The 18,483-nt window shown below is 38.8% G+C and overlaps 2 protein-coding genes and 1 long non-coding RNA gene across 3 annotated transcripts in view; 2 read left to right on the forward strand and 1 right to left on the reverse strand.

Moving 5' to 3' along the window:
* Window positions 1-4,188, forward strand: part of LOC107738014 (uncharacterized) — a 7,342-nt gene extending 3,154 nt beyond the window's left edge. Inside the window, 14 exon segments of the mRNA XM_074560174.1 lie at window positions 292-462; window positions 576-672; window positions 771-994; window positions 1,099-1,252; window positions 1,339-1,484; window positions 1,486-1,548; window positions 2,016-2,130; window positions 2,298-2,503; window positions 2,615-2,729; window positions 3,057-3,226; window positions 3,296-3,393; window positions 3,532-3,641; window positions 3,722-3,871; window positions 4,095-4,188. Coding sequence (XP_074416275.1) covers window positions 292-462; window positions 576-672; window positions 771-994; window positions 1,099-1,252; window positions 1,339-1,484; window positions 1,486-1,548; window positions 2,016-2,130; window positions 2,298-2,503; window positions 2,615-2,729; window positions 3,057-3,226; window positions 3,296-3,393; window positions 3,532-3,641; window positions 3,722-3,864 — 1,812 coding nt within the window. The 3' untranslated portion in view covers window positions 3,865-3,871; window positions 4,095-4,188.
* Window positions 4,189-4,254: 66 nt separating this feature from the next.
* On the reverse strand, window positions 4,255-16,868 carry LOC107738015 (uncharacterized). The gene is made up of 12 exons (XM_016549679.1): window positions 16,358-16,868; window positions 9,628-10,463; window positions 9,399-9,520; window positions 9,075-9,221; window positions 8,185-8,408; window positions 6,824-6,975; window positions 6,641-6,744; window positions 6,415-6,475; window positions 6,242-6,330; window positions 6,031-6,165; window positions 4,932-5,032; window positions 4,255-4,804 (listed from the first exon to the last, which is right to left on the reverse strand). Exons 2-12 carry the CDS (start codon window positions 10,403-10,405, stop codon window positions 4,327-4,329), a joined length of 2,391 nt encoding a protein of 796 aa, XP_016405165.1. The 5' UTR covers window positions 10,406-10,463; window positions 16,358-16,868; the 3' UTR covers window positions 4,255-4,326.
* LOC107738017 (uncharacterized) lies at window positions 12,087-16,399 on the forward strand. The gene is made up of 3 exons (XR_001639852.1): window positions 12,087-12,227; window positions 15,150-15,222; window positions 16,341-16,399. It is a non-coding gene; the product is annotated as an uncharacterized LOC107738017 (long non-coding RNA).
* Window positions 16,869-18,483: the final 1,615 nt, after the last annotated feature.

Below are 18,483 nucleotides of genomic sequence, written 5' to 3' on the forward strand. Positions count from 1 at the left end.
GTCCTCTTTTGGAAGGCCAAACAAAGTAGTTTCGCTTTCACAACGAAACACACAGTGGCTTGAGTGAGTGGCGCCCGGCGGATTCGACAAAGGAGGCTTGCGGCAGCCAAATGTGACGACCCCTGGCTGGACTCTGCTTCGGCCACGGTGAAGGCCGATCTGGCGATCCACAGCGCGAAGTTGATGTTTTTCCTCCGCAACCAGCACGGATCAGCTCCAGGCATGACGAAGCGGATATCGTCCTCTTTTGGATTAAATCGTGGTTTTTGGTAAATTTGTTTTTGCTACCAGGCCCAAAGTTCAGCTGTTGAGGCCTGGCAGGTGATGCTACAACGAGAGGGCCAGCAGTCTGAGGTCATGTCAACTGAAAATGCTGCTACTCTGGGCTACTTCATAATGGTCACACCTGGCAGACTTGTCTTCCGAACAACCTTTGGACAATGCCATGCTTCTGTAAAAATGGTATGTGGTTAATGTCATCTAACTCTCTGAATAGGGGCATGTGTCCTGATCTCAAGCGTTTAAACCTTTAGGATTGCCTTGTAATCTCAATTACTGCATCAAACTTGTTTCAGGTTAATGGTGTTGCGGTTGAAGTGATCCGAGCCACAGTGTTTTTCAGACAGAACTGGATGGTGGTCATGGTGGACCTGGTTGCTGCCTGTTCACTGGGTAAGAACCAGTGTGGGTTCTTATCTGTTACGGACTCTGTAGAGTTGCAAAAGTCACCTTCAGGTTCCATATTTACACGCGGATTCTTCGACTTTCAGATAAAGGCTCTTTTGATGGCTACAGACTTCACTGGAGGACCCCTGCAGTAATGACTCCCCTGGTTGTTGGACCCTCTGAGTTGAGGAGCGAGTACATAGGCATAGGAGTTGATGGTGAGGTTGTAGATGAACAGGCTGCGATAGACCGAGGCTACTCTGTGACCGTTGCTGAAGAGACTGTAGAGAGTAGCATCCCCTTTGCTGCTGAGGGAGGAATACGAAAGGTATGCTCCATGAAGTTTTATCCATGTATGATCCTGGAATTTGTTTTGAAGCATCCTGAAGTGGATTAGGAGATTATGAATCTCATGTTTACATTTGTCTACAGAGCTTTGTGATGGAAAATGTGTATAATGAGCTGTACATGGTCCAGCTGACCTACCAGCAAATGCTTGTGGACCAGCATGGTGTGGTGACCAAGCATAATGTGGTCCGGCAGATGGCTACTCCACCAATTCCTCATCCTCCCTTTTCAGTTAACCGTGAGTTGGAATGAATACCATGTTTGGGCATATCACTGCTTCTCTTTGGGTGATGGGGTATACTTTAACTGTACTGACTCATCCAGAAACGACCCTTGAGGAGCGAGTTTTCCAGGTCTACCTGGGTAATATTCCTTCTGATGTGGAACTGGTGTCCGTGGAGCTGAATGGGCAGGAGATCTCTGTATTGACTGCCGCACAGATGGGGTATTCCATCACCAGAGTCTCAGAAGGCAGAAATACCTTTTGCGTACATCATTAGGGTGCCTTTTGATGACCAATTTGTTGTGAAGCAGGTGAGGTTTGCTTTTGTTCATGGTTTTCTAGGTCAGGACTTTTTGTAATGCACCGTTTCAAAGCAGTTTTACAGGAAGTCATGATCTTACTTCATGCATTCATGTTAGCAGGTTGAAGTACAGTGATCTTTAACATGGGCTTTGTGACCACTCAAGCAATTGAGATGCATGGGTGGTATACACTTTAGCAAGTATACTGTAGTATGTTGAAGTTGGACAGATGCTTTTAGATCCAAATTTATATAAAGAGCTGGCTGATAAGATGCTTTTGCAGGCAGTTGAGATTTTGCTATATAGTGTACAGCTTAATGTGAATTTTGTATCCATGTTTGAGAATTTTACAACTGTATTATATGAAACCCTGCTCTATGGACTTGCTGCATGCTTGTAAGACCAAGTGGGCGTAACTTCAGACCCGTGTGTTAAATGTTCGTCTTCGGTTTCAGCGTTTTGTCTCTCTCTTGCAGTACGTTTCGGTGGGCTTTAAGTACTCTCTGGAAATTAAATGGACTTTGAACATCATACCTCAGATGGAGGCATATTACCACTTTTCTTCTGTGTCTGCTTTAATCGATGATGCCAGTAAGAACCATTAACTTTTTTTTTTTCTTTTTTTTAGCATTTTAAAAAGTTATGGTTTTAGATCTTGGACATGAGACTATTTTCAGATGAATCAAACACTTTTGACACTTAGTATGGTACTGTCTTCCATACATTTTTAGGGGGTGTTTTTAATTTTGTCTCCACAGTACCTCCAGTGTTTGACAGCATGTGTACTGAAAGTGGCATAAGCTTCATGAAGGACCATCAGCAGTATGACTACTTGTGGGACATTGCCATTGGGTCTTACACCCTGACCCCACAGCTGGCATCGGAGCGTGGCTACATCCTGACCAATGACAGCACCACATTAATATTGGCTGTGCCTCTGTTTACCATTGGATACGTTTATGAGGTTAAACCTAAACCTCAAGCAGGGCCCAGTTGCAGAAGCCACTTTAAAATTCTCATAATTGAGTTGTGACAGTGTGGCTGAAATTTAACCTGAAGTCTCCCTATGTTATAGGATATTACTCTACAGCAGTTCTATGGCACTTTTGAACTTCTCTCCAGAAATGTTAAAACCCTGGAGATTGATAAGTCAGCCAAACGCTGCCACTTCCAAACCGCTGAGCTTTTGGGTAATGTAATGGCTGTTATTGACTTACCCCAAATCTGTCACGTTGGCATCAGAAAGCACGCATATACAGTAGTCAACATTTGAAGTGGATCAAAAAAGTTCATCAAAGTTGTCAAGACAAGAACGCATTTTGGTTTTAGGACAACTTTGATAAAGTTTTGATCCACTTCAAATGTTGATTATATAGCTAGCTGGTTTCTGTGGGCTTTGGCTCGTTTGGTCTAATACAGGTCTAGGGATGAAGTGGTGTGAGAAGTGACATACTATTTTTATCCCATCCCCATTCTTTCTGACTTTATTTTTTATTTTTTTTTTCTCATCTTTGAAGTGTGCACTACTGAGGGTGTGATGACTGTAGTGACGGACATCACTAAAGTGGTACCTTATGCCGATCCTGCCAGAACCACGCTGTTGGACCGAAGCTGCAGACCCCAAGAAACTGATGAGACAAGGGTCCTCTTCTCTTTTGGACTTAACACTTGTGGGACTAGATTTCAGGTAAAGTTGTTTGGGGGGGGGTCCTGTGAAATCTGACAAGATGTCTCTATTCAACTTCTTGCTTTTCAGATTGATCAGCAGTACGTGATCTATGAAAATGAGATCATATTTCATGATTTGTATTCCACGGACAGCAGGCAAGTCATCACAAGAGATGCTGCATACAGGTATGTTATTGAGGGTCTGAGCACCCCTAGTAAACCACTTGTAATATGGAGCTCTAAAACAAAAGGAAAGTGCTAAAGCTGTGCAACTATGACTTTGCTTGTTTCAAAACTGTTTACAAGATCTTTTGACTTAATCAGAATGACCATAAGGTGCATTTATCCAATACGTGGCGTTGAAAGCTCTTTTGTGGACCGAAAGTTTAGAGCAGAGACTCCTGGAATTGGATTTATCAAGGACCCTGTGAAGGGTAAGTAATCTGCTTAATTACCTATGATTTAGAACTATTCGGTGTAAGTGCTTATCTTAATCATGCCTTCAATTTTTCAGTTCCTCCCCAAATGCTTAAGCCCATGCAACTGCAGAAACAAACCGCTATGAAGCCCTCTTTTTGGGAATCTGTTGCAAGGAAACCAGCTGACTATGCCCGAGTGGGCCAGTGGAGTGCGCCCCTTGACAAATATGCCCAGTGATCATTGGGTAGTATTTTATTATTTTAATCTGTTTACAAGAAGTCATGGCAACTTATATTTTTACAGTACTTTTACTCGGATAAGTTGAGCAATTTAAATTAAGTTGAAGTTTAATGTAAGTTAAATACTTGTACAACCAAGTTTACTTAAGGCAGCAACTAAAGTTTGTTAATGGGTGAATATCATTTTTGTAACTGTTTTTATATATATATATTTTTTTTTATCCCCAGGTCCTAATGGAGGCTTTTAGATTTGATGTGATTTAATAAACTTGAATCTTAAGCGTTTGTCTTGTGCCGTGTAAAATAAAAGTGTTTTCTTCAAGCTTTGAAGGGGTTTTTTTTTTCTCCCCACATTACACTGGGTTCTTGAATTTGAGAAGTCTTTTAAAACACTTTTTAAAGCAGTATTATATTTTAATAACTTCTTATGCCAACAAGAGTTTTAAACCGTACAAGTCAGTTATTGGGTATCAGCCCATGGTTTACTGACACTGTCCTGTATGTTCAAATGGAGCCCGTTTACCACGGAGCCTCTGTTATAGAACGGGCCTCCTGTGTCTACACTATGCAAGGAGCCCCAGGTCTGCTGAGGCCCAGTGTGGAGTTTTAAGGGAGGTGCTTTGGGCCCTATCTGTGAATTCTGGGTGGGAGCCATGCAACTTGTACTGCTGGTTGGGCATGTACTTGGAGTCTTTGCGCTTTGAAGAAAAGCCAACTGGGTCTGTGAGTGGACCAAGTTCTGAATCAGGCTTTGGGTCAGGATGTGATTCTGATGGTGGGTCTGGGTTAGGATTTGCTGGTTTGGGTGAGCCAGTGCCCTGGTCAGGTTAAGATTGTGGTGCTGGTTTGGGTGTAGCTGTAGTTTTTCCCTCCAGTCCTCTTGCTGCTGCCGATGGATCTTCATGTGAGCGTTTCTACTTTTGATTTTATAGAACATCCTGAAATGACAATATGCAAGGTCAAAGGGAAGGATAGATTCTAATGTCCAAAATAAGCATTTGTTTGCTATAAAGACCATGACTTTCAAACCTAGTAAGTATTATAACAAACTTTGCCTATACTTACTTTCCACACTGTTTACAGGGAAAGCTTGTGGGAAGTGGTGGGGTATGAATCAGTCGGTCAATACTGGCTTGGTTAACCAACACCTTCGGGGCTGGAGGAACCTGTGGATGAGTAGTTTTGTAACAATTGCTAAAGGGCTGCAACTAATTATTGCTGTCCTCCAGAAAATATGCAAATCGTAGGCCATTACACTTATGTAACTGGTAAGAGGGAGAATGTTCTGCCAAAACAAGCATTCCTCTGCTGACCATAGTAGCACGTTTCTAATAGGTTATTACTATAAAAATAATGTTTGATGCGCATTCATGCAGCGACGTTTACCGTAGAACGGATTAAGTCCTTTTAATCCACACTCCATACCAGTTGGTGGCGGAAATACACCATTTTGTTGTTTGTCAACCGCTAATAAAATCTCAAGAATTTATGACCGTAAAATGTAAGTCATGCACTGAAAATTATTCCGCAAACGAAATCTGGTAAAGAACCGACATGGCAGGCCATGCTAAAATATTTGTTCTGGAGTTTGTTTGAAGCGTTTAATATAAAACATTCTCAAGTTTTGGACAACTTGGAGTACACTGTTACTAAGAAGCTCACTATGTGACCTTCGCTATTTTTCAGATGTATTGTACATAACGCGTTTTTCAATAGTTATGAGAGAAACGGAACTTTTCGAAAATTTGAATAAATTGAACCGATTTCTTCGCAAAATGGTTTTTTCTTCTAAGAGCTCGAAATAACACGGGCTGGCGTCACCTGCTGGTCAGAGCAAAACTCAAAAACATGTATGACATTTTACGAACCAAGTGTAATCTATTCAGTTCAATAAATAAAAAAAAAATTTAATTAAATACCATTAAATACAAAGGTTAAGCTAAAATTTGTGTTCAATGTGCAGTGCTTGTTTTGTGTGTTATTAGGTAAGGCTGGGCAAACTAGGTCAGTTAAAAGCAATTGAATATCATTCACATTTTTGTATTAAATTAAAAATCAGCCTGTATTATAAAAACCATTACACACCCATTGATGGGTTTACCTGATCAGCGCTCATGCTTGATATAGACTGACACAGATGTGCAGTAATCGAAGTCAGTCTTACCTGACTGATGGCGGCTGCAATTCTCTCTTTTTCCAAACTTTCTTTTTCTCTTTCCCTCTGCTTGTTTTGTTTCTCTGAAAGCCTCTTGGAGTTGTAGTAGAATTCAATACACTGTGACACCTGCTTTGTTCTCACCTGAAAGTATGAGAACTGTAAATACTCTGATCTCTGATATTTGGTGGTTTGGAGTTGCAAATATTCAATATATTACCATTTTGTGTATAAAGGAGAAATCTTTTCCATAAATTGCAAATGCTTTATGGAACAGTCTTTGTTCACTCAAACTCCATATATTTATGCCTAAATGGAAAGTGAAACGGGATTAGTCTTATTTATAATATGCTGACTGTAAAAGTTTTTGACAATCAACAAATGAGTGTTTACCAGAATAGTGATGGTTTTCTGATGGAGGGGAGTTTTTAAACAACAGCATCTCTAGCGCTGCCTGTTACCAGGGAAAATAAGGAAATTAAATATTATGCTGCATTATTTTGTGAAAAACAGTCATCAGAAGTCATGATTGCCAAGGACATTATGAAGAGGTAACTAAAAGCAATCACAAAATATCATACATCTACAAACATGAATTCATAATGAATATTGCACTCACTAGAATGTTTCCCTGGCAGTGAGACAGGCTATGAAGAGCAAGCTCCAGATTGGCGCCACCTCCTGGTAGAACACTGGAGGCACTCAGGTCAAGAAGATTCTCCACTGAGGTTCGAGATCACACTCATTAATGAAGAAAAAAACTAGTGGTTTAATGGTAATTAAAATATTTGATTTTGATTACCGTGCTGTAATAGGGTGTCATTTTCCTCTAGCTCTGCCCAAGGTTTCCATAGTAACTCCTCCCTGACTGGTTCCTCTGGACACACCTCATGCTCTCTTCCTATAATCAGATCTGGCAGCTCAGCTTGGAACTCTGGGCCTATATTTATGCACCTTGGGTGTGAATTGACAAAGTTTAATGAAATCATCTGTCTCAGAAAAGCTTGACACAAGTTTCTTAACCCTCTGGGTAAATTTCACATATCGTTTATTTTTTATTAATTTTTTAATTTTTTACTTTATTGGAATGGTCAGGTACGAAACTTAGTAAAGATTTTGGCACTTGCTATGTGAACACGCACACAAAAAAAAATCATGGGCATGATCTGAAAAGGTTAAATGGTCATATTTTTATTGTTCATAGTCATTGAAAATTAATGGGAAGCAAATTTTTTGTTGTAGAAATGTTTGGTATTGCACCCAAACTAAATCTTACGGAGACCTCGTTTATTTGTGATATCAACCTCAAATTTGGAACACAACTTGTTTAGATTCATGGCTTTGGTTTTCTTGCAGCTTTTGAGTAAAACATGTTTTGAAAATATATATTTCATATAAAAAATGGTATTTTGTGCATTTTTCATAACGGCAAACTTCAATAACTTTTGTTTCACTTAAACTTCACTTCATCAATAATCTGCCATGTGTCTTCTTTAAGAAGAGACCAAACTTAAGTCTGTGCTCCAGGGGCCTGTTTCATAAAACAAGCTTACCAAATAAGCCAGGCTTATTTCAGTTAGTCTGACTTATTTTGAACCAAATCAACTGCCAATACGTCAGACTAACTAAAATAAACCTGGCTGATTTGGTAAACTTGTTTTATGAAACTGGCCCCAGTTCAAGTTTTACGACAGTTTAAGTTGGAAATGTAATTTTCAGGTCTATGCTCAAAAAGTGGTTCGCAGGTATTAAATGGATCAGAACTATGAATATAATTTAGAACCAAACATTTCCTAAAAAAATCTAAATATTAAATAAAAAAACTATCAAGATACAATATAGAACATTCATTTCATTGAAATAAAAAAAAAAAATTTTTTTGACTGCCATGTGAACAATGCCAGAGGGTTAAAATAAGGAAGATTCAACACAACCAAGCAGACGCTCACCAAATCAAGAAAGCAAAAACGTGACACCAAACTGTGCATTATTTATCTCCTGACAGATTATTGTCAAATAAGTAACATTTATTTTAGCTGTTCAGACATGCTCTTCATTAATAAAAAGAATTAGTATTAGCTGAAATAATACAAATGCTTCATGTATGACGACACCAATGAGTGACCAAAACTGAGAAAAACAAACAAACATTTGAATGCTGACCTTTGTGAGTCATCATCTTTCCTCTCGTCTGTCCACAATGCTCTGTTTTCCACAGCTAGGGAAGACAGTAGGTTGCAAAAGAGTCCCGTTCCACTACGTGTTGGGTTCAGCATTGGAGGTGGCATATAGTGAGGTGTAGTTTCTTCCCAGTTCTCCATTAGGTCTCTACTCATCTGGATCACACTGTTGAAAGGGACTCCAGTATATACGGAACTGGGAACATTCTACATGAGGCAAATAAAGCTGCATGTGAGTGATTCTGCTTAAAATGATGCTCCCAAGCATAAAGGCTTGTGGTTTTAACCTGTAACAGTTAAAGTATTTATATATATTTCACGTTGTATATTACTACCGTTCAAAAGCTTGGGGTTGTTTTTTTTTGTTGTTTTTTAATGTTTTAGAAAGAAGTGTCTTATGCTCACCAATACTGCATTTATTTAATCAGAAAATACTGTAAAAACAGTAATATTGTAAATATTATTACAGTTTTATTTATAACCGTTTTCTATTTAAATATACTTTAAATGTAATTTTTTTTTCTTCAGAAATTATTCTAATGTGCTTATTTGGTTCTAATGAAACAGTTCCTATTATTATCAGTTGCAAACAGTTGCAAAGTTTTTTTTTTTTTTTTTCATGAAAGCCATGATAATATTGTTCAGGATTTTTTGATGAATGGGAAGTTTAAAAAGAAAAAAATAAACAGAATTTATTTAAAATGTTGTTGTTTTTTTTTGTAGCATTATAAATATCTTTATTGTCACTTATTCACCAAGGATTAATTAAATTGATCAAAAAAAGTATTAATTTGTCTAAAATTTCTTGAAGATCTTACTGACCCCAAACTTTTGAATGGTACAAAACGATGTAGTAAATTAATGGTCTCTTGCCTGTGTGCTGACGGACTCCTGAGATTTGTCTGAGGACCCAGGACCGAAGTTCAGTCCGTAACCGAATCGTGTTCCTTCTCCTGGCCCCTGCACATGGAGACTAGACTGGTGTAGAGAAGGTCCAAATGAATGAGATGATTGCCCCATCTGTCAAAATGGAAAAAAAGGTTCTATACATTGTAATGAATGTTGCATGCTAGCATAACCAGCTTAAAATACAGAACATTAAAATTAAATGTGCTGCTATGACGTTAAAGCCATTGATGCATCAGTCGATTATGCTTGACCAGGCTAATAATCTGTCTGAATGTGCAGATGACAAACCTGAGACCAAGTCATGTGATCTTCGGATGTTCCGGGCTCGTGACCCAGCTCTTGTTGCGCGCAGGCCTGGTGATGGTGATGTTGAACCAGTACAGGGTTGAGGGACATTTGCAGTGAACAGTCTAAGCAAGAAAAGCACTTGTTTTATTAAAAGTCACACTTTAAGTTTAAAAATAATGGCATGCCAAGACAGATCAACACACAAAACATGATGCTATGTTACCTGTACCTCTCTGCAGGGAGTTAATATGTTTCAGATGAGGCCCTCCATGCTCTGAATAAACCAGAGAGGAGTTTGAATCTTGTGGAAGGTGCTGCGTTAAGTCCAGGCCGTCGCTGTCGTCAGCTTGCAGCTGGAGCCAAATGGGATGATTGAACCTGCCGGTGGAAGGCGAAAGTAAAGAGGGAAAGAACTGCAGCGACCCATCCGTCTGAGTTTGTATCTGTGATTGGCTCAAGATCTGGCCGGGCAAGAAGTGTTGAGGTCGTTTAGGAGGAGAAAAGGATGGAGCAGGCAGGGGCGTTGGCGGTGGGCTAAGAACCAGAGGGAAAGAGAGGGCATGTGACGGAGGAGTAGAGCTGTTAAAGCCGCTCTGCTCTCCTCCGCCCGGCATTTGGGTGGCGCTATGACTGCAAAATGCCTCGGAGAATGAATCCAGTTTTTGTTGGTGACGCCCAGTTGTTTCATAACTCTCTGACGCCTCTTGTTGGTGGTAGTGAGAACTCCAGTCGGCCTCATAAACTCCAGCTTGTGCCTTGTTCCTGTTCAGTTCCATAGAGGACACAGGGGATGTATTCCCCCAGTAAGAAGCGTTCCCCGTTTGATCTATTCCATTCAGAGCGTTCCCGGTGCCATCCGTGGCTTCACACGGGACCTCAAACGGGCCGAGCCCACTTATAGAACCTTGCAGGTAAAGGTCGTGGCTTGACCTTTGACCTTCTGTCTGGTGTCGGAACATGGGAGCGAAGGAGAGCGACTCCGCCTCGGGAGATGTAAGGTCAGCCATGTGGCTTGTTGCAAATGGCTGCACCCTCGAGTTAAAGGAGGCTCATCGCATCTGAAAACTGAAACGACACACAAAGACAATCAGAAGCCATCAAAATCCTTTCAACCTCAGAAACGTTAGTGAGCCAAACCACACAGACAAACGCAATGAGACATTTTCCCAACCGCTGAATGGTTTGTCTTTGTCTTCCTCTGTAACAGTTGGTTTTAAAGACAAATATTCATACAGAAATGCGGAAACGTTACAGCAAAGAAAAAACTGAGAAACATCTACAGCTATCGAAAGAAAACAAACGGCCTTTGTTCTGCGGCTTTTGTTTATCATTTTTACTTTCTTTCTCATCCTTCTTTCTCACTCTGTTTGTCTAGTACTCACCAGTGCTTCACTTTCTTTATCCATAACCTGTTGTTTTTGTTCGTGTGCTATCTGTTCATGTCGACCTGCGAGTTGTTTGCCGTGTGCGACCCTTCTCTCCAGCTAACACGTGTGAAAGCAGGCGCTCTCTCTAGCTCTTCCTCGCTTGTGTGCATTATCATACTTAAATGTGAAAACTCTTTCTCACACATATTTCTTTCACAGGTGCCACCGATCAAAAGGTAAGTCTTCGGTTGTCATAGAGTCACTCCCCTCCCTTAAAACCCTGAACCGAAAACCACATCCTGAGGAAGCAGTCACGGATCTCCCTCTATCTCTGTCTTTCTATATCTCTCTCCCTCTTCTGTCTTGCTCTCCTCCTTAACCTCTTTTCCTTCTCAGTCTATTTTTATCCGTTCTCCTACATCACATCACATACTCACAGTCTCCCATAGATCACCATCTTCTCTTGGTCCAATGGGTGTCTCACTCATGGTGAACAGACAGACGGTAGATCAAAAAGGGCTGATTCCAACCTAACCTTACTTTAGAATACTTTTTTTTTTTACAATTAACAAAAGCAGCAGGATGAAAGCGTGTTGTCTTCAATGATGTTGGCAGGTTATGAGACCTTTTGGGCTTATTGAGCTTGCGGCTCAGAGTGTTATCTTGAGATTCGCATCTGTTGTGGTTAGTGACTTGAGTGTGAAGAACGTAAAGAGTTGTCAAACTGGCAGGTAAGGCGTGGGTGTGTGTGTAAGTGTATACGACATGAGTGAGAGGCAAAGCTTCCTGTCAAGTGTCTGTGTGTGTGTGTGTGTGTCGGTCATAAGAACAAGTTTGAGTATTTGTATGTATGTGAACAGTTGTGTTTTGTGTTAAATGTTATGTGGTGTGTTAAATGATTAACTTGATCGCTTTATTGAGATTTTGTGCATGCATATACAGTATGTCTGTGCATGTGTTTGTGTGGGTGAAAAGACAAACTGTGTTTACGCCAGTGAGAATCTGTGGTTGCTCAAAATCATGTGACGGGAAGTTGACCATGAAACAACAACAGAACAGGAAGTGGACAAGGGAAACCTCCGTACACCCCGCCTCCGCTCTCTCGCTCTCTTTCTGCAAGTGTATCCCTCTTATACCCACAATATAAAATCGTTTCCATACCGCATACAATTGTCTCTGCACCCCTTTTTCCACCCACACGTAGTGTTCCCTCTCTTTTCTCTCTCTCTCTCATGCTAACTTATTTGCATCATTTTAACTGTTAATTCTTAAATGACAGCAGTTCAGCATAATCATGCATTTTTATTTTGAATGACAGGTCTACTACAGGTCCACCCACTCTGTCTCTGTGCGTCGTATCTCGGTCAGAGGCATTAAACTTTGAGAGACGGTGAATCTGGACGGCCCCCGCATAGGTTGTAGGTTTGGCAGTTTGGCTGATGAGGGTGATGTTAATTCAGTGGTGAGTACAGTATGAATGTACCTGCAGAAATCACCTACACAAAACTCACCATTAGCATAATGTGGGTGAAAGAATAAAAGGTGTAATACAATACACCGAGAGAAGACGGATTCCTGGACCAGAGAAATGTAGATTTTTCACTCTCGCTGCCCTACTTTTTTTAGCTTTTGCCTTTAAAAACTACTTTGTACAAGTTTTTATATTCAAGAACAAAGAGTGGGGAAATTTAGGACTTAAAATACCAGCTTTGTTGCATGAAATGTTCATTCTTAAATCAATATTGCGTACCTAAAAGCTATACGTGATCAGATAATACTGGAGAACGGGGCGAGCGGGTTAAGGAGGGACAAAAACAACATAGGATATAATTGATGGAAAGAGGAGTGTGGAGGCTGTTTTCTAGTTTTCGGTCATATGTGTGAAAGACTGAACAGAGGAGGGGGAAAGCAGCAGAGCGGTTTGGACTTTTTTTTTTTCTCCTCTCTGTCTATCATTCTATCAAACCGTTTATCTTATCTTTGAGACAACGTTCATAAGTGCATGCAGAGAGATCACAGACGAATGCGTTGAAAAATTAAAGAAGTATATGAGCGTAATGAAAGCTGAACCTAAAACTCTTGTTGGATGAACCCTGAAGTTTAGGTTGCGGAAATAAATGAATGTGCTTTTTACAGGTGCGAGTTACGTCCCCCAAAACCTGTAGTTTCTAATCAATTTAGGTGCTTCTCCATTATTAGTCTGCTCATGACCGGTGCAGAGTGAAATGTGCTGACGATGCATTTTAGGAGGAGTAAGAATTCACTCATTTTTAAAACATAAGCGAATTCAGAAACGGCTAATGTGTTAAGCAAGCTTCCACTAAATTTCAGTAGTCAAAATTTCAACTGACAACATGTGGCCATAATTTCAAATCATAGAAAAGAAGAGAACAGCTGGAAATACATGAAGATATGAAAATCTCTTTTACTCTTGTGCACATTTACTGCTGTAGATTCTGTTGTATTGTTGGGTCTTGTAGCATGAATTGCTAGCATTGTGAGATTCTTCAGTTAAACTGTATAAAATAGTCTGTTAAATTATTTATTGTAAATGATTATGTCTGGCAGTCCATGTCTTCCCAGCTCTGTGACGGTGACATTTTTAAGTCGTGAAAGCATATACTATTATAAAGACTTTTAAATAATATTAATAAAGATTTTTAGTTTTGGAATTGTTTACATTTTGCTGGCGGCATTTTATAATAGCTGTAATGTACTGCTAAAATATATTAACCCAAATCAAATGATAAACACAAAAGTGTTCGCATACTGGTTTGTGGATAACCGTTGAAAGAGGCAAAATCTGCAATTTCGATTTATTGTGTTTTTGTATTTACATGGAAATATATTTTTTTGCCAATATTTTTTTTCATGGGTAGTCTTTTTCAGTGTTAAATGTTACGCATTATCCTATTGAGCCTTATTTAAATTCTGTCTATAAGATGATCTTTGATTCAATTTCATCAGTGTTAGACCTGTAAAAATGAAAAAAAAACAGTAAGTGAATATGATATATGCAAATTAGATAAATCTAGCATTAGAAGTTGCACAAAAGTGATACTAAATAAACAACTTTTTGAATGTGTGCTTTTGTATGATTACATGAATAGATTTTGGAGTGGTTTTGTTCAAAAGGTTTTCAAACGAGAGAATGATAAACTATAAAATGACAGAGCACAACATCTGTATGTATCTCACTGCAGTCTCCTCCATATAATGATTATTGATCTGATTTATTGATATTATCAAATTGTTTTGTGTTTGTTTATTTGTTTTCTTTTTTTGTCATGTCGGTGCTCTAGACGAAAAACTAGCAAATTTAACATTTCATTCTCAACTGAATGTCTTACTGTTTTTTAATACGTTCTAAAAATGTTTATCGCAGAAGGCTAAACATAACTGCACAAGCTTCAGAAGCAATCTGTCCTTATAACAGCTTTAGTAAAATCTTACATTTTCACGCCATATCAAGTATTTGTATATAATATGTATTAGAAAATTAGCAAAAATTATCTTATGTAATTATCTGATGAAATACAGACTTACTGTTGTTGTTGTTGTTGTTTTTTAAAGATTTTGTTCATATTGAACAGGTGCTACCTAGACTGAATATCTTGCCTTTCATAGTCAAATAGTAAAACATATTTATAGTCAAATAACTGCAAAGACTGTTAAGTGATGTTTCTAAGGCCTCCCAGAGCCTCGCATCTAAACCTACATACAAATACACAATTTATTTCTACATGAAGACATACCATAGACCACTATTTTTTATATAAACATCGTTAGAATTACTATAGATTAAACCAGCTAACAAATTTCTTCAACTAATTTGTCTTATACGATTCATGTGTTTTACCTAAAATATCAGTTTACATAAAGCCAATTCTACACGTTCTTTTTCGTATTCCATTATTTAAAAAAAAAAAGAAAGAAAAGAAAAAATAAATTGCTCATTTGTTGTTGGTGACCATCGTCATATTCTGTTTGACCCAATACATAATAATGGAGATCTGAGGTTTAAAATCAACTTGGCGCCTTACAAAAAGCCCAATACTCATTCAATACCTGAATAAAAGAGGACCTAACACTGTACTGTTTAAGTATTGCTTATGCATATTAAAGCTAAATTTGGCTGCAATGATCAGTATACAGGAAATATGCCCTTGGTGGATGCCAACATCCTCACAGAATAAACACAGAACTCTTGCATGGACATAATTTAAATATCCAAAAAGGTTAAAGGTACAATGAAGAAACTGTTGTAATTCTGTTAGTAGAAGGATTCTTGTTAAATCCTAATAGCCTTTTTTTTTCTTTTCAAGTGTGAAGTATAATCACTGAACTTTGAGGTTAATTTTTTATTATATATATATATTTTCAGGAATCATCATCGCTTGGACTAGTAGTTTGCAGCACCTGAGTCATAAAGGCGGTTGTAGGATGTTATCCGTCAGGTGAGTTTAATTTCACAAATAACAATTCTGAATCAATTTTCTCTACATGGCATTATACTTTGCAATAATAGCAAAAAACATCAGAGAAAGTTTGCTTATTAGACCCTGTTGTGTAAAGATGAAATGTGCGGAAAAAACTGTAAAATCAGACAATACATTATTAGGAGCCCGAGTTATTAATAATTTGCATGGTCCACCATCAACAAAAATAGGTCATTACTGACTGCTCTTTGTGTTAAAGGGAAGAACCTTGCACACACTTTCAGTCCCATAATCATTGACGCAGGTCTTCAAGGAACTACAAATGCACATAAAAGGTGAGAGAAATTATGCTCAAGGCTCAAAAAAAATCTTACCCCTTAAAAATATTTTTTGAATATGATTTCCAGAAATAGAAGCTTTTGTTTTATTATTTTTGAGTTTTTGTACTTAGAGCGCAGAACCAAGAAAAAGTATTCGAACTGCTTTTTCTCGCAGGATTGTACGCAATCCAATTCTGTTTCTCATGAGAATGACTCACAGGGACACGTTTCATCTACAGATCATCCGAAAATTATCAATATTCTACTTTGTCGTTCACAATCTGAAGAATGTCATAGACGCCCCAAAATACTAATGGAGCGAACTATTATTAGTGTTGAAAATGTAAGCATTATTATAGTATGCATCTCATAAACTAAAGATGTTCATTAATTAAATGTAAAAAGAGGTACATTACAGTCAAAAAGATACCTCATTCAATCCACACTGAGTTTCTAATGTGTCCTCTGTACTCCAGTCGTTTTCCGAAACTAGGCCTCAACATCAGTGAAATCTTTCATGCTACACGCAGATCCATGTTGCTTAGATGAACCTGTTTTTGCGCAAGTCTACAAGTCTGGTGCAATACACAATCTTATGAGTTTCAAAAACAAGCGACATGCGTCTGCATCGCTTTACATTCAAGATGTAAAAACAAACAAGATGAGTGTCAGCACAGCCATGTCTGTGCCTTATATAACTGTGTTTGCAGAACTGAAATACATGTGTATATACTTGTAAAACACTACCTATTAGTCCGTTTTATCACTCGCTAACTCACTTCACTGTCTGTTTTTTGTTGTCTTGTTCATAAACAGAGGAAGATGTCACTTACCTCTCAGTTTTGAAGTCAAGGCCTGCAGGACAGTTGAACTCTGCGTGTTACATGCACGTCTGTATACACGAGTGAGTGAATGAAGGAGGGATGCACTGTTAAGGCAAGATAGACAGAGAGAAAGACATGCAGGCTCTGCGGAGGCGTTAGTGATGGTTAACTTTTCGGTACGGCAGTCTTCTCTTGGTTCCTCTGATCTTTTGAAGACTTTGTCATTGTGATCCTGGAAACGAGTGAGAAAAAACATCATACACCGTAGCGAGAGAGAGAGAGAGAGAGAGAGAGAGAGAAAAAACCTGTATTGCTCCGACTCAGACCTCAGAGGCAGCTCTCAGTTTGACAAAGCGCCTGTCTTTGCCCCTACGTTTTTTTCACTCTCTCTTTCTTATCCATCTAGTATTTGATTGTTAAATACTGCTATTAAGTGCTGAAAAACTATTCTACAACCTATTTGTTCTATGTTGTATTTTATTGTATTTCCATGGTCTCCTGTATCACCTCCGGGGGCTTCAAACAGGGGTCCTGTTTGAAAGAGAAGATGCTGATAATAATAGCAAAAAAAAGCATAATAAAATTAATACACGGTGTTAGAATAGCAGAAATGTTTTTCATTTAAATAGCTGTTGATTGTGGATATTACATGCTGAGAGAAGTTTTTTAGTGCACTCACAACAAATCTAAATATCTGATTTATTGAAGTCAAAATATTATCTAACATCACTTAATCAACCAAATACATTACGATACTACAACAAAACTAGTTTGAAGAGTAATGATTGGGTAGAAATGGCCCTTAAAGGAATAGTTCACCCTAAAATGAAAATGTTGTCGTCATTTACTCACCCTCATGTCATTCCAAACCTGTGCGAGTTTCTTTCTTATGTTGAACTGTTCGAATACCAACATTCTTCAAAATATCTTCTTTTGTGTTCAACATAAGAAAGAAACATATACAGGTTTGGAAGGACATGAGGGTAAACTATTCCTTAATAAAAAATGAATCATGTATTCACCTTCATGTTGTTCCAAACCTGAACACAAAGATATTTTAAAGCAAGTTTTGGCTTTTTATGATTATACAATTAAAGTTAAAGGGGTTCAAAAACAACACTGTCTTTTGTTGTATGAGAGTTCTTTCAAATGATCTTCTTTTGTGTTCCACAAAACACAGTTTGGAGCGCACGTGAGAATGAGGAATTTTTATTTTAAAGATCGCAACGATTGCAGGTTACCATCTCTACGTGTAGGTGACATATTTCGGTAGGCCATTATTGATGATGAGGTATGAAAATGATTGTTGAAATTGCAACGCAGCCACCCTCATTCATTTTAGGGAGAATCACTATTTCATGCAGAGATTTTGGAGAGTTTGACAAACAACGGTGTATTTGATATCGAAAGTCACTTTTGCTGAGAATAATATAGAGTTTGGTGATGATGATGATGATAGTGATAATGGAGATGGTGATGCTTATGAAGAAATGTTTGCGATGAAGATGGGGCTTCAAGATAACAGGGTTTAATGAAGTTTAGTGATGTGAGTAGGCTGTAGCAGTAAAACCGAGAGTCAGGCATGACTGGGCATTGTTCGGTGAGGAGTTTCACATCAACAGGGCGAGAGGGGGCGTTGTGTCTTTCTCTCTCGTCTCTCTTATTGAGATGAGGGAGGAGAAGGAGAGAGAGAAACAGATGATCAAGCCCGTACAAAACCCAAATCACACGAGAAGACAAGTGTGGTTCAAAGTTACCAGAAATGTTGCCTGATTTTAAAGGCATTTCAAGTGAACAACTTAAGTTGAATAAGATAAGCTGCTGTGTGATCTGGCTCAAAAAACCCGATTCACTGCCGTCAAAAGTTGCCCAGAGTCAAAATGAAACCCCCATCCCCACAGAAAAGAAACACACAATCACACAGGTACACACACACACGTCTGACAAATACATGTAACACACACGCACACACACGGGTTTGTGACCACACTCAGTCATCTCAAGAGTGCGACGTCGTGTTTTACCAGAAACACGTCCCTGTCTCCGTCGATTTTGAAATATCACTGTACCCCCGCTGACATTCAGATCAACACACACATGCACAAACAGCTGATGTTATAACGTCGTCTGAGACA

This window comes from Sinocyclocheilus rhinocerous, unplaced genomic scaffold, assembly GCF_001515625.1.
Source record: "Sinocyclocheilus rhinocerous isolate Xijiao unplaced genomic scaffold, SAMN03320098_v1.1 scaffold494, whole genome shotgun sequence".
Taxonomy (NCBI): domain Eukaryota; kingdom Metazoa; phylum Chordata; class Actinopteri; order Cypriniformes; family Cyprinidae; genus Sinocyclocheilus; species Sinocyclocheilus rhinocerous.